The sequence below is a fragment of the Andrena cerasifolii genome, chromosome 8 (assembly GCF_050908995.1).
Source record: "Andrena cerasifolii isolate SP2316 chromosome 8, iyAndCera1_principal, whole genome shotgun sequence".
Taxonomy (NCBI): domain Eukaryota; kingdom Metazoa; phylum Arthropoda; class Insecta; order Hymenoptera; family Andrenidae; genus Andrena; species Andrena cerasifolii.
This window is the reverse complement of record NC_135125.1, coordinates 1,309,084-1,323,862: the sequence shown is the minus strand read 5'-3', so window position 1 is coordinate 1,323,862 and position 14,779 is coordinate 1,309,084. Positions and strand designations below refer to the sequence as shown.

Sequence of the window (14,779 nt, the reverse complement as noted above, 5' to 3'; positions counted from 1 at the left end):
TTCTGTCCGAATGTGATAGGTTGCAGTGCGGCTAGAGTCGCTAGCGCGGCTAAAGTCACTAGACTGCTTCTGGAGGAGTCGTGCGGTAGCCGCAGTGCGACTAGGAGATTCTGCCGTTATGGCGGAAAACACACATTCATGGCATTTTGTTGTCTCGAGTAGCCTAGGCTGCTCATGAACCGAACGCGCAGAGACTATAGCAATCCAGGCGCGGCCGCAGCAGTCGCAGTCGCCCATAGGAGTTGAGATGAATGCTTTTCCATTGTAGCGCTGTACTGCGGCTGTCGACTGCCGCCGGCCGCAGTCGCCAGTCTCTCATTGGAACGACCACCTTTAGGGCGAAAGAGGGTGGCGGGTAATTTCGAATTTTCGCCGTTTCCAGAAAGTGCGCGCGAACATACCGCGTATTATTCTCGGAAATGTACCTTCTATCATAATAACAATATGTTTTTGGCGTTTAGACTTGCAGACTGCGCATTATTCACGGAAGTGAGCGAGGGCGATCTGACCTTGGGGTGACACTTTCAACATTATAGCTGAATGTTTTTCGATAGATGTTCGCGCGTGGGCTGTGCAGGTTTCGACTTGAATACTCTACGCATAATACCTCCCTATATTTTGTCTAGAGACGAAGAGTGAGAGAGATAGATGCATATCGTACATCTCTCTCACTCCTTGTTCGCCACTATCGCGGTGGTGATCTGACCTTGAGCCGAAAAGAGGGTGGCGCACTACCCCGCATCACCCCCTCACCCCTCGGTGCGGTACCCCTCGCCACGCTTGACCCCCTCACCAAGGGTTGATCCAGAATCGGCCTATTATGCCTACTAACATGATACCAATCTAGTTTTAATGGCTAATCATCGATCAGATTACTTTTCGCCCAACTCTCTCAATATGTATAGTACAGCATGTAAAGCGTGACAATGGGGAAGATGACTACAACTTCTTACTACACCTAACGCTTATGTTATTAAACATTAATATGTAAGAACCCACTTCATACATTCCACAAATGAAAAATTCCCGCACAAACCATTCACACATGCGCACTCATGCAAAACCGCAATACAAGCGCTAGTAGCGCCTCCTGCGCCGAGCTTTGCGTCATCTTCCCTATTGAATATTATCGAAAATAATGGTGACATAAAAAATGTTATTAGGAAAAATCGAACTATGTAAGCGGCAGACTTCTGCCGTGATTTAATTTGTGCGTGAAGATGTCAAAGACATCACAAGGTCATCATACGCATCCAAACCAAACATGGCCAATGTATTCACGATACACTTATGCGAATGGGGAAATCTCCATACCGGAATGTTTTTGTAAAATTCGGTGATATCACTTGTTTCGTCAAATTTTTTCTTGAGTGCCCGATCATCCTTTAAATCCATTAATTCTAATTTTAAGTCAGATGGAACTGTTTCGACGTTTACTGATAACGGTGATGACACTACAGGGTGCCCCACCTAAGACTCGACAGCGCGATATCTCCTAAAGTATTGGAGACAAAAAATTTTTAAAAATATGTAATTGAATGGTTCGACAGGACCAATTTATTAGCCGAGACGATTTTTTTATTATTATTTTAAAAGATACGATGGTCAAGTTCGGTTTTTCAAATGGAACTATTTTTTGTTTTTTGAACACCTGAGTTGATAGTGCGTTCCAAGCCAAATTGAATAAGCTTTAATGTATACACTTTATTTCCACTGGTTTTTAAGATATTGCGCTTGGAAAATTACTGATTTTCACTGGAAGAAAACCCTCTGGAATAGCAAGGACCGGGGTCGGTCTTACTGGCGCAACGGGTGGTATTGCCTGTGGAAACTGATACCTGCCTGCCAAAGGTCTACAACATGGTTCGCAGGCCCAAAAGCTGGACAATTCTTTTCCGTCAGAAATGCTACTTAGGTAGGTACATCTGCGGTATCGAGAAGCGCACTGTTACTTTTATTTCGCACTTGCATCACTCGGATGGCCGGTTCTTTTGGGAGGGATGTAAGTTGGATTGGTTAGGTTAGGAGGAGTGAAAGTTACTAGACTAAATTTCAACCATAGGGAGCAGATTGTATCAGAACCAATCGGAATTGCATCCCTCACAAACGGCTGCTCTCTTGAAGAGGCCCTCTTCACAGCAATACCTCCTCCCCAATGCCCACCTTCTCTCGCACGGAATACGTCAACGCGTGCTTTTGTTTTGATATCGGAGCTCGTGTTTATACCCCCTTTCTTCCTGTGTCTCTCCACGAGGAGTATTTCCGGTGAATTGTAGGAGCGTAGATGTCTGCATGCCAGTTGTTGAATTCAGCAGACGATAGAAACACTTTATTTCAAAACACACATGTACTGTAATTAAAGTAAATCGTATTCCTCATCGGGCTTCTTCAAGAGAGCAGCCGTTTGTGAGGGATGCAAATCCGATTGGTTCTGATACAATCTGCTCCCTATGGTTGAAATTTAGTCTAGCAACTTTCACTCCTCCTAACCTAACCAGTCCAACTTACGTCCCTCCCAAAAGAACCGGCTATCCGAGCGTAGATGCAAGTGCGAAATAAAAGTAACGGTGCGCTTCTCGATACTGCAGACGTATCTACCTAAGTAGCATTTCTGACGGAAACGAATCGTCCAGCTTTTGGGCCTGTGAACCCTGTCGTAGACGATCGGCAGGTAGGTATCAGTTTCAACAGGCAATGCCACCCGTGCCGCCAGTAAGACCGACCCTGGTCCTTGCTATTCCAGAGCGTTTTCTTCCAGTGAAAATCAGTAATTTTGCAAGCGCAATATCTTAAAAACCAGAGGAAATAAAGTGTATACATTAAAGCTTATTCAATTTGTCTTGGAACGCACTATCAACTCAGGTGTTAAAAAAAAATAGTTCCATTTGAAAAACCGAACTTGACCATCGTATCTTTTAAAATAATAATAAAAAAATCGTCTCGGCTAATAAATTGGCCCTCTCGAACCATTCAATTACATATTTTTTAAAAAAATTTATCTCCAATACTTTAGGAGATATCGCGCTGTCCAGTCTTAGGTGGGACATCCTGTATATCTAGAGACTGTTTTAATTTATCTAAATCTCGAAATTTGCTTGTAAACTTTTGTTTTAAAGTTTCCACTGTTTTGCTATATCTATCTACATCTATATTTATGTCACCAGTGAGCACAGATGTCTGTTTGATAAACTGACAGAAATTGTTTCCGCACAATTGTGAGATCCACAAATCAAGTTTCATTCGAAATCCGCGAATAGAATCTTTGAGATATATCATAGTTATACCCTTCCCTTGTAAACCTACATTTAATACGTTCAAATGATCAGATAAGTCCGACAGAAATGCTAAATTACATAAACACTTATTGTCATGCAATTGTGGAACGTCGTGGTTCATTGTGCCCAGGAATACAAAAGCTCGTCTCTAAAATTAAAAAATATATCTATCTAGCTAGATCTACATATATTACATCTGTAACAGCAGATTTTCCTTTGGGCAAATTACGGCTAAAAGTCTGCCCCTCAAATACTTACATTTATCGTAAAAACATTTTTCATATCATCAATATTTTTAATAATATTCCAGTGTCATTCAATCGATCCGTACAATGTGTGGTTGCCTGCACGTACGTCGTACGGTGACCTTCGTATATGTATATGTATGTATGTATGTATGTATGGATGGATGGATGGATGGATGTATGGATGTGTACATCGTACACTGCGATTTCAAACCAAAGACTAAAGTACCAAAAGGCCGAAGTACCAAAGACCAAAGTTCTTATATTGTATTTTGTATTATACTAGCCAAAATACCCGGTGTTACCCGGGTTAATGCAACTTTTAAAATTAAAGCGACACTATTATAGATATATACTTGATGTCATTATTGTGTAGTGTGAAGTTTCAACTCGTGTAACTGTAAATAAATCGTGATAGCTAACGAGGAGACGCCTCTACACCACAACAATATTTATTAAGTAGGTATGTAATCTTAAGTACTTATAAGTATCGATCTGTGCACAATGTTTTGTGGAAAACCAAATATTTTTATTATAATTGATTATTCAATTGAATGTTTTAAGTGTCATTTGATTCTATTGATTTGTACACAATGAAGAACGCTGATTACCAAGGGATAAGAAACTTTTTGTTACTCAGAGGTGTGAGTGGGACTGTTCAGGTCTATTCCGCCTAAATTTTTATTATTTTTTAATCATTAGTCAATTCCTGTTTATTTTCACAATTCCTAAAATGTAGAACACTGGGGCCCCAGGAGCCCCAGTTATATAAGTCTAAAGGGTACGAGCCTACACGCACACTACTAGAGTTTTCCCTGTCCGTGGCATGCCCGCTGCTTCATTGGCTTCGAGCACCCCCTTCCATGCAGCACGTACAAGACGCTGTGGATGCTAGCGTCCTCGGACCGCCCATCTGATCTTCGCTGCTCTAGAGAAACCAAGTCAACGGAATTTGTTTCGACACAGCACGATGCCCTACCACCGCCTCGAGACAGGTGCGTGGGTAACGACAAATTTTTATAAAAGACAGTCCGTTTCCAGAACTTCTAATAAGCACGTTCCTATGTTCTTTATCCCATCAGCTCCGACTTTTATAGTCACGACTGACAAGGGAACCCCGCGAACCCGGACTCACCGATTGGAACGCAACTTTATGGGTTTTTAGAGTGACTCAAAACAAGAACAACGGTGTGTTTCATTTGGGCACTACCGCCTTTTAAGGGGGTGAAAACTAACCTCAAAGTTAAATTGGCACTTTCACTTTTTCGCGTATAACTTTCAAAGTACAACAGACAGAAAAAAATGTTTCAAACAAAATTTTAATGGTGCAATAAGTGCTACAAACTTGCGTTAACAAAATTTTGAAAAGAGTTTTTTTTGCCAGTTATATATTTTTTAAACTGTTTTCAAAATTTTGTTAACGGAAGTTTTTAGCGCTTATTGCACTATTAAACTTTTGTTTGAAACATTTTTTTCTATCTGTTGTACTTTGAGAGTTATATGCGATAAAGTGGAAGTGCCAATTTGACTTTGAGGTTAGTTTTCACCCCCTTAAAGAGTGATAGGTCCTAAATGAAAGACACCGTTCTTCTAGTTTTGAATCACTCTAACAATCCACAAAGTTGAGTTCCAATTGATGAGTCCGGGTTCGCAGTGTTCCCTTGTGAGAACCGAAGGGCAGAGATCTGACTTGGGCACGGGAGTGTTCGTAGGAATAGACGATATTTTATTTTTTTTTTTGTGACGACACGGAATCTGGTCACGCATCCAACTATATAAACCTCGAAACAGCACGTTATTTCTACAGATCACTCTACATGCAACAATTTAACTGTTTTTTGCAGGCTTTGGAAACGAATTTACAGGTTGATACTGTCTATACGGATTTTAGAAAGGCTTTCAAATGGTGAATCATGGTCTTCTGATAGATAAACTCGCGTTATAGGCTCTAGTGGAACCTTGTTATGCTAGTTGCATCCATGCATTCCTGGATGTACCCAATCAGTTAGGGTGAGGGAGAGTATGTCAAGTAGAATCAATGTCACGTCTGGCGTACCGCAAAGATGTCATCTTGGCCCGTTGGCTTTTTTTGCTATTTGTCAATGACATAAGGGATTCTTTCCGTAATAGTGAGTTTCATCTTTTTGCTGATGACCTCAAGATTTTTAAAACGATTACCAACAATTCGGATGTTAGCGACCTCCAGTATGATCTGGATAGATTAGACGACTGGTGCGTGAGTAATCATATGGAGTTGAATATCGAGGAATGTCATATTTTGAGGTTTTCTCGCGGTAGGAACCCCTCTGCCTACCTCTACTCACTTTCTGCCATCGATCTTTCAGCTCTCAGTTCAACTCGGGACTTGGGAGTTATTATTGACTCCGGCTTAACTTTCGTTGAGCATATTCGCCATGTTTCAGCTAGGACGAATACAATTTTGGGCTTCATTCGCAGATCTTGCTCGAAGTTCACTAATTTCAAAACCTCACTCTACTTGTTTAAGGCATTAATGTTACCGCGTGTAGAATATGGGTCCGTTATTTGGTCTTCGCGCATGGCCAAATGTAGACAAGAGTTGGAGAGGGTCCAGCATAATTGTTCAAGATGGGCTAGCTCCTTCAGAGATATGATGATAACTATGGCCCTATTCTGCGGAGGCTGGGTATCCAAACATTGGAGTGTAAGAGGCCGATTAATGATTTGACATTTGATGTAGAACTACGTCTTTCCTCGCACTATACAGGGTCATCCTTTAAAACTGCAACCTACGCGCGTGCGAACAGACGAAACTGTCAACACCGCCTCACGGACGCATTCCACTACAACCATTCACGGGCCCGGCGATCGGAAAGCTGCCAGCAACCGCTGGACAGCAGTGATGCCCGAGTTTCGAAAATTGTAGGATGGCTTCTTTCAAATTAACGTCGCAAAGAGCTGTGTGGAATTTTCCGATAAAGGTAAACGAGCCGCACACTCCGCTTTTATGATCGGTTTACCACTCGCACCCTAGATTATTGTAATGAGGTTTGAAAACAATGTCGACTGGTCTCGTACCCGTCTTAAATTCAAATTTTTTAGCTACGACAGGGTTGACCGCGGCGCTATACCTCTGTACGGAGAGATTTTTCGGTACCTGCGCCTAAAAGCCATAATAATGACGCACCATTCCAAAAAAATGACATTAACGGAAGCCGGTATAGGCGTGGCGTTGAGTGGCTAAAACTTAAACATTCAGACACGAAAATGGTAGAAAAAAATACAAACACCGCTACAATCCAAGACACGTGCCATTAGTTACCCGTTACACCCGATCTATGCATGCGCTGCATTAAGGATAAAATTATAAAAAAGAAAACCAGAACAATAGGTTCCGAGGTTTGCAGAACTAACACATAATTGAATAAAAAATTAATTTTTCAATTTATGAAAGTACTAATACAGAAACAATTAGCCTATTGTTTATCAACACCATGAATTTTAAAAAGAGCATTAAATACAGTTTCAAATAAACAGTTTGCAAAAGCTTTTCACAACAATTATGGTTAAAATATTAATAAAAGAAAAATTAAGTAAACGTAAAATATTTTAAATTATCCATCATTAAGAGGGAATAATTTTTCCTCATCTTTCGGCGCAAATTGCATTCCGATATCTTTTATAGTTCAAAAGTTGTACGAAAAAGGCCCCAAATTCTTCAAACCGAGCCGAGAAATTTCAAATAGTTCTTTGCGACGTTAATTTGAAAGAGATCATCCTAAAAATTTCGAGACTCGGGCATTACTGCTGTCCAGCGGTCGCTGCCAACCCTCCAAACGCCGCGCCGGCGAATGATTGTAGTGGAATACGTCCGTGAGGCGGTGTTGCCATTTTTGTCTGTTCGCGCGCGGGTACGTTGCAGTTTTAACCGATGACCCTGTATGTACATTAGGACGGAGCGGAAAATTTAAATTTAAATTTTCAGTTGGCCTGGGTGCGGGATAGTTGTCTTTTAATTAACCAAACACAAATGTAAAAAAATTTGGAAAGTATTCATGTCTACAGGTTCCTTTTTCTCCTAAAAATGATTATATGATTTGTTACTAAATGGGTTTTACGCGTACAAGTGAAATAAATAAATAAATAAAGATAATGTGCGTGCTTTTTTAACTAAAAAAAAAAAGAAACATGCAGACATCAATATTTTTCCAAATTTTTGTACAGTTGTGTTTGGTAAATCAAAAGACAACTATCTCGCACCCAGGCCAATTGAAAATTCAAATTTACATTTTCACCTATATAGTATTGCTCCGCCCTAATCTATACAGGGTGTCCCAGACTTGAGGGACATCCCGGAACATGCAATATCCTGATGAAAAATGAAATCGAAAAGTTCTTAAGTCCTTTCGTTTTAGGATTCGGTGTTTCGTTTTCGAGATATTAAGAAAAAAACCCGACCAATCAGACCGCGAGCCTTGCGCTGGAGCTCCCGCGCTAGCGTGGCAGCGCGCCGGGCCACGCTGCGACTACGAACAAGCAAGGCGGCATGCACCGAAGGAAATTGCGTAGAATGGCAAATGAAAAAGACGTAACAAAAAAATCTAACCTTTTGCCATGGCTTGTTTGCCATTTAAAGTGAATAATGAATAAAGGATAAATGGATGAAAATCATGTATAACGTAAAAAGACGAATACACAGTTGTTTCTTTTAGAAGAATCGAAAATAATAATTATTTGGAGTGAGAGGATAAGGAACACGTAAATTTCCTTTTTTATTAACGTACAAATGAAAAGGTAATGCAATAGGGAACGAACGAAAAGTGATCGCAGTTGGTTATGGTGATAAAAATCCGTAGTTCAATAACGGCCAACACTGTTGTTGACAATGAATAAGTCCGTTTAAAAACTGCGAAGAAAAATTTACATACGGAAATTTAGAGAATTATCGCCGGAATGAGCCATAGCCTGCGTTAAATTTAAAAAATAATAGTCGCCAGTAATGTAACTAAAACTCACCCTTTCGGAAATTCATCTGCAGCTTAAAAACCTGTGTCACTAGGTCACTGAACCGATCCTGGTCATCAACAGACGCGCCGAGTGCAGACCTGATCTCAGGTACACGACACCATCCAAAGTTAAGGATCGCAACGTCAAGTGCGTCCGGCTTAATGTACCGAATATTCACTTCACTGCACGCCTACTAACACTGATCACTTAAATTATTTTTCCCTTTCGAACCGAAACACGTGGTGTCTACTGCCTATCTCGAAACAATGGGTACATTGGTAGTAAAAGGTCGGAGCGCGGGCTTTTGTGAAAGTGTAGGATGGTTCGTTCGTTGCACTTCTGCAAAGCACGTGTGTTTCGAAAATGTGCTGGCTTCTTTTTATGTAAAGCCTCTTGGCCTGGTAGGGGTCAACTCATAATGCAACGAGAGAAACTATTTGGGGGTAGACGAAATCGCTTGGAAAAAATCTTGTCAGTCAGCAAGCAATCACGTCGCAGAAATGTTCACTGCTCAAAAGTAATACGCTATGTTCTGGGTGTACCCCCCGAACAACGGGGACGAGAGTGCTGCAGCGTGAGAATTTGCGCAAGAATACCCACGGCTCCGAACACCAAGTAAAAATTCATTTCCACCAATTTTTATAACGTAGCAACAACACGTTCCATGACAAATAAATTAAGTGATCAGTGTTAGTAGGCGGGCAGTGAAGTGAATATTCCGTACATTAACCCGAACGCACTTGATGTTGCGACCCTTAACTTTGGGTGGTGTCGTATAACTGGGACTAGCTGTGCACTCGGCGCGTCTGTCGATGACCAGGATCGGTTCTGTAACCTAGTGACACAGGTTTTCAAGCTGTAGATGAATTTCCGAAAGGGTGAGTTTTAGTTACATTTGTTACGTATGTAGAATTTTCTCATACGCCGCTCTCAATCGTTTCTCGAGCTCGCGTCTGCGAAGGGAAAACGCCCTAAAATCCTTTCGCTTATCACACACCACTAATGGGGGTCGTGATCTCGACCAGCTGGATGACGACTATCGGAACGGAAGTGACACGACGACAACCCCGAAGGACCTCCTTATATGGAGATTCCTAACGAATCCCCACTCATTTTTGAGACTATATAAACCCTTTGGTTTCTACCCTCTTTGGTTCAAAGCTATACAGTCACGCGTAGAGTCACGTCGTGTCACGCTCGTACAGAGTTGGTTATATCCAGTGATATCGGGCTCGAGTCCCCTTCAGAATCAGAAGTTAACCTTATAGAATCCGCAAGTTCGGTTTATATTCTATTTGGCTTCTCAAAATAGCCACTCTTACGCCCCGCATCGTCAGTGCGTCAACACCGTGCAACTATTGATAATTTACACTATCTAACTAATTACTCGCGACACTTACATTTGTACTATATTTAATTATTGAATATATTTGAATGGTGTTCACGTCGAGATCGAGTAGATTCGTTAAACCCAACTTTTACCTAGCGATCCTTATAATATTAGTAGCAACCACCCACCGATACAACTTTACCGCTCGTGTTGTATCAAACTTTAATTAAGAGTTACGAGGCAATACTAATATTTCCCGCGACTCCCTGATTTCGCATCAGGTTCGTCTGTAAGTCAACCACCTTTCGAAGAGCTCCCTGTTTACGCACCAGGTTCGTCTGTGAATAATCCAACCTCCTAACAGCTCCTCGACTTCGCGTCGAGTTCGTCTGTGAACATCATTCTATTGACTCCCCGATTTCGCATCGGGTTCGTTCACGAATAATCACCCTCCTGCGGGTCCCGGATTTCGCATCAGGTTCGTCCGTGAGTGACTCCATTCCTAGAGGCTCTGATTTCGCATGAGGTTCGTCCTCGTTTCCGATAATCCTGCGGCTCCCTGATTTCGCATCAGGTTCGTCCGCCCTCTAACTAACAAATTCACAAACCGTATTCCTTGGGAAATACCCCTCCCGCTCTAAATTTCCGTACGTAATTTTTTCTTCGCATTTTTTAAACGGACTTATTCATTGTCAACAACAGTGTTGGCCGTTATTGAACTACGGATTTTTATCACAATAACCAAATACGATCACTTTTCGTTCGTTCCCTGTTGCATTACCTTTTCGTTTGAACGTTATTAAAAAGGGAAATTTACGTGTTCCTTATCCTCTCACTCCAAATAATTATTATTTTCGATTCTTCAAAAAAAAAAAACTGTGTGTTCGTCTGTTTACGTTACACATGATTTTCATCCATTATTCACTTTAAATGGCAAACAAACCATGGCAAAAGGTTAGATTTTTTTGTCACGTCTTTTTCATTTGCCATTCTACGCAATTTCCTTCGATGCATGCCGGCTTGCTCGTTCGTAGTCGCAGCGCGGCCCGACTCGCTGCCACGCTGGCGCGGGAGCTCCAGCGGAAGGCTCGCGCTCTGATTGGTCGGGGTTTTTTCTTAATATCTCGAAAATGAAACCCCGGATCCCAAAACGGTTAAGGTCTTTTCGATGTCTTTTTGCATCAGGATATTGCCTGTTCCGGGATGTCCCTCAATTCTGGGACACCCTGTATATAGGTACGGGGGCCAATTTAAGCTTGGATGTAACCCCGTTGCGCCGTTACTGCTCGCTAACGGAAAGAGATAGAAAGATGATTTGTATACCATTAGATAGAGGAAGGAACACTGCATCTAAAACTATATGAACCGTTATTATCAGTTGAATATGAGCGAGCTGGCAGGGACGCTAATATAAACGACATTTGATTTGATTTCAGCTCGACGCAGCGATCACGGCCCGGCAGAATCTGGTGTACTTATATACGCATTTCTCGTTCGACCGCGTGGTGCCGTTTTATCTTCACTGGGTTTCGCGTGCCGCTCACGCGATGAATCACAAAATATTTTGCTTATTCGAAAAATTAAATTCTATATTTTCTTGATCGAATCAATATGACAGTGATACCAATGGATTCCTTATGTTTTTCCGATAAAAATTATACCAAATGTTATGTAAATCGAACTACTTTTAACGAAGCTAATTTTATATTATGCAAATTAATTTTTCACGTGATTTCCTTAATTATGGTCCGAATTATCTCGTTCATGGGGCCAATTTAATCGTGAAAATATAAGGGATTGATTGACGTCACTTTTGCAAACATTTGATTAGAAATGCAGAATTCGAGATTCTTTGCTGCTTAGTGCGCAACATTGTATGGCCCCACTGGTTTCGAGTATCGAAGACCACGAAATTCAGTGAGGCGCGTGATTGCTGGTGGTATCATCTTTGACGACGCTTACTAGAGAATCACCCTGTATTTTGCGTCGTGTTTTTTTTTGACAATTTGCAAATGATTGTACTCAGGAACTGTTATCAATCTCTATCACAAAATTTGCATTTACTTTAAACAAAATGCGTAACACACATTCGATTCCGCAGCAATCTGGCTACGAACCCGTTCAAACGTAATACGTGCCCGGGAGAAGGTGACACGGAAGCGCGCAAAAATGGCCCTCAACTCACACGGGAAGTTCGATTATCTGAACATATTGTTTTTTTTTTAAACTGTGCAGGATTGTAGAAGACCTCTATAGAACTATCAGGCAATTTTCGTTTGTGCCCATTGTCGGTTCTTCAGGGTGATCACACCTTAAAAATTAATGATTTCCTACTTTCCTGTATATCTTGAAAAATATAGTAGATATAAAAAATTATTAAAATGAAAACTTCACGGTGTTTTATAACCTATAAAACAGTGTAATCAAATTGTTTAAAGTTTGCAATTTAAACAGGAAAATGTTCCGCACCATCAATTTTAAAACAATTTGATTACATATTGTAGTTGTATACAACACAAGAAACCATTAATTTTGTTTATAACTTTTTTTTATATATCGTTTCCAAGATATACTGAAAAATAGGAACACACTCATTAACCTTTAGGGGATGTTTTCACCCCGAAAATCCGAAAATCGACACAATCAAAAAAGTTCCTGATACTTCAGTTAAGGTCCTCTACAAATCTGCACAGTTTAAAGAAAATCGGAATGTTCGGGTAACCGAACTTCTCTTGTCAGATGGCATCAGAGCCACAACCGTAGTTCTACGTGAAATATGGTTCATATTTATTGTACTTCGTTGTGTTTTTAGTATTAACGTGTGCCTCTAGGATGATCGATTTGTTCTTATTTTGTTACCAAATGGGTTTTACCCGTACAAGTGAAATAAATAAATAAAGAAAGACGATGTGCGTGCTTTTTTAACTAAAAAAAAATGCATCTGCGAATATACGTTTATAAAAAGTCTTTTCAAGAATATCGTTAATACAAGACAATAGTAAAGGTTGGCGAAACATTTTTGAACCGTTCTATATAGTCACCTCCACGTTCAAGGTCAAATAATCTTAGTTGTTAATATTAAGATTTGTCCAAATTCTACATACAAAACAAAAGAATTTGTACTTACTCGTCTTCCCATGGGCACACTTCGTTAACGTTATTGTCGCGCTGTTGCTGAGATGCAGGCTGAATGGCAGATGCTGTTTGGCCGTCCTGTTGAGTGTCCGGTTCCCAAACAGGAACAACCTGTGCATTTTCTGACAGCTCCTTCGTCTCGGTTTCTGCTTGAGCCGGGATTGCTACGTCTGTTTCCATTGTGCTTATAGGGTCTTTTTTATCGGACTCCGGTTCTTGCTTTTTCACAGCAATATCTATTATTTCTTCCGTTACCCTTGCCGTGTAATCGTCCTCTGTCTTTCCTGTAGGCTCAATTGTAGAGCTGTCGCTTGCTAGATCGCCAACAATTGTACTGATACTTATTAATGGAGTTTTAGTTAAAGTTTGCGTAGTCAATTCCCTCTCAAATGACAAAATTGTTGACCTCGTAATATTGCTTTCTGGTTCTTTGGTTACGATCGTCTCTTTTGTCGACGCAACCGAATTGTCGGTTGTCAAGTTGAAATACTCAAACGAGTGTTGCGGTGACGGATAGTTACAGGACGAAGCAGACGGGCGACCAATATCCGCAAGCTTTACTCTTCCGCTGGTCGAACCCATAGAGTAATTGCGTATTATTACATCGGATCCACTTCCAATTCGTTCAGAATTTGTTATTGTACCAGCTACATCGCAAAAAACACGATACACTTGTAATACCTGTTACATACTTTATAAATTATACATATACGGTGCACAGCTACATGTGGGAATAAATTTAAGGGATAATTCTAGACACCAGACTAATGTAAGACGAAAATTGAGAATAACGATATTGCGGTTGAGGCTTCGTTTGTTAGTCATAAGCTTTTAAAGAAGTGCCTGAAAAATAAGCAAACCGCGTGCGCTGCTGCACGCTGGGCAGATCACTCACCATAGACAAGCTATGCGAAATTTACCGACATTCGACATAGCCACACGGTTCTGCGACACTTAATCCAAAATTAAAGGGTACTTACCTACTCGCCAAAATCCATTGTTTGCATTATATCCACTGTTGTATTCCATTGTGTTATCGAGACACACGCGCAGAAATCACACAAAACACAGAATCACACCATCCCCAAAAAATATCAGATCTCCTGCTTTAATACGCGTAAAAGAATGTTAACAGACCACAAATTTACCCGCTTTAAACATGCAAAAACAGATTTACACGCACTCATACAATTGAAACTGATAACTCTTAATGGTTGTCTACTTCGCAATCTGGTTGTCTGTTCGCAATCGATATTCGTTGAAGTAAATTAGTATCGGCGAAGCTAGGTAGAATATGAGGATCACGAAAACGAAAACAGTTGAACGAGTTTATTTGTATATGCTTGCTTGGTTGAAGTACTGCATCCGAAGAATTTGATGAGACCGACGTCTTCGATGCCCAACCCGAGAGAGTTCCCCGAAACTGATGCAGAGAAAGATCAAGTATTTTCAAACTGCAATAAACGGAAAAGACAGCCACTTCGAACCCACTGCCACATCTGGGGTTATGAAGTAATTTGGGTCTACCTGATCGCGACACGGCTTGTTCAGGTTAGCTGCGCCGCACTTCATAGACGCGCATTTCGTTTTGCTGCTTCTCATAGCCAACATAACTCCGCCAATGTTAAATTATTTGAACGAGCATCAACACACCGCGATGTAGACAAACAGTCAGTCGACCTGTCAGTTTAAGTTGAAAAACTTACATAAAGTTTATTTATGAAGAGTTATTGGTTTCAATAGTCTGAGCGCATAAATTTGAGCGGATAAATTTGATGTTTTTTTTTAATTACTTACATGTTTTTAGG

At 40.8% G+C, this 14,779-nt stretch overlaps 1 protein-coding gene across 6 annotated transcripts in view; it reads right to left on the bottom strand.

The window, feature by feature from the left end:
• The window catches only part of LOC143372209 (uncharacterized), a 568,382-nt gene that overhangs the window by 83,225 nt on the left and 470,378 nt on the right, over positions 1–14,779 (bottom strand). For all 6 annotated transcript variants that reach the window (XM_076818223.1, XM_076818224.1, XM_076818225.1 and 3 more), the window contains one exon: positions 12,964–13,618. In XM_076818223.1, the coding sequence (XP_076674338.1) occupies positions 12,964–13,618 (655 nt within the window). The remainder of the gene's footprint in view (positions 1–12,963; positions 13,619–14,779) is intronic.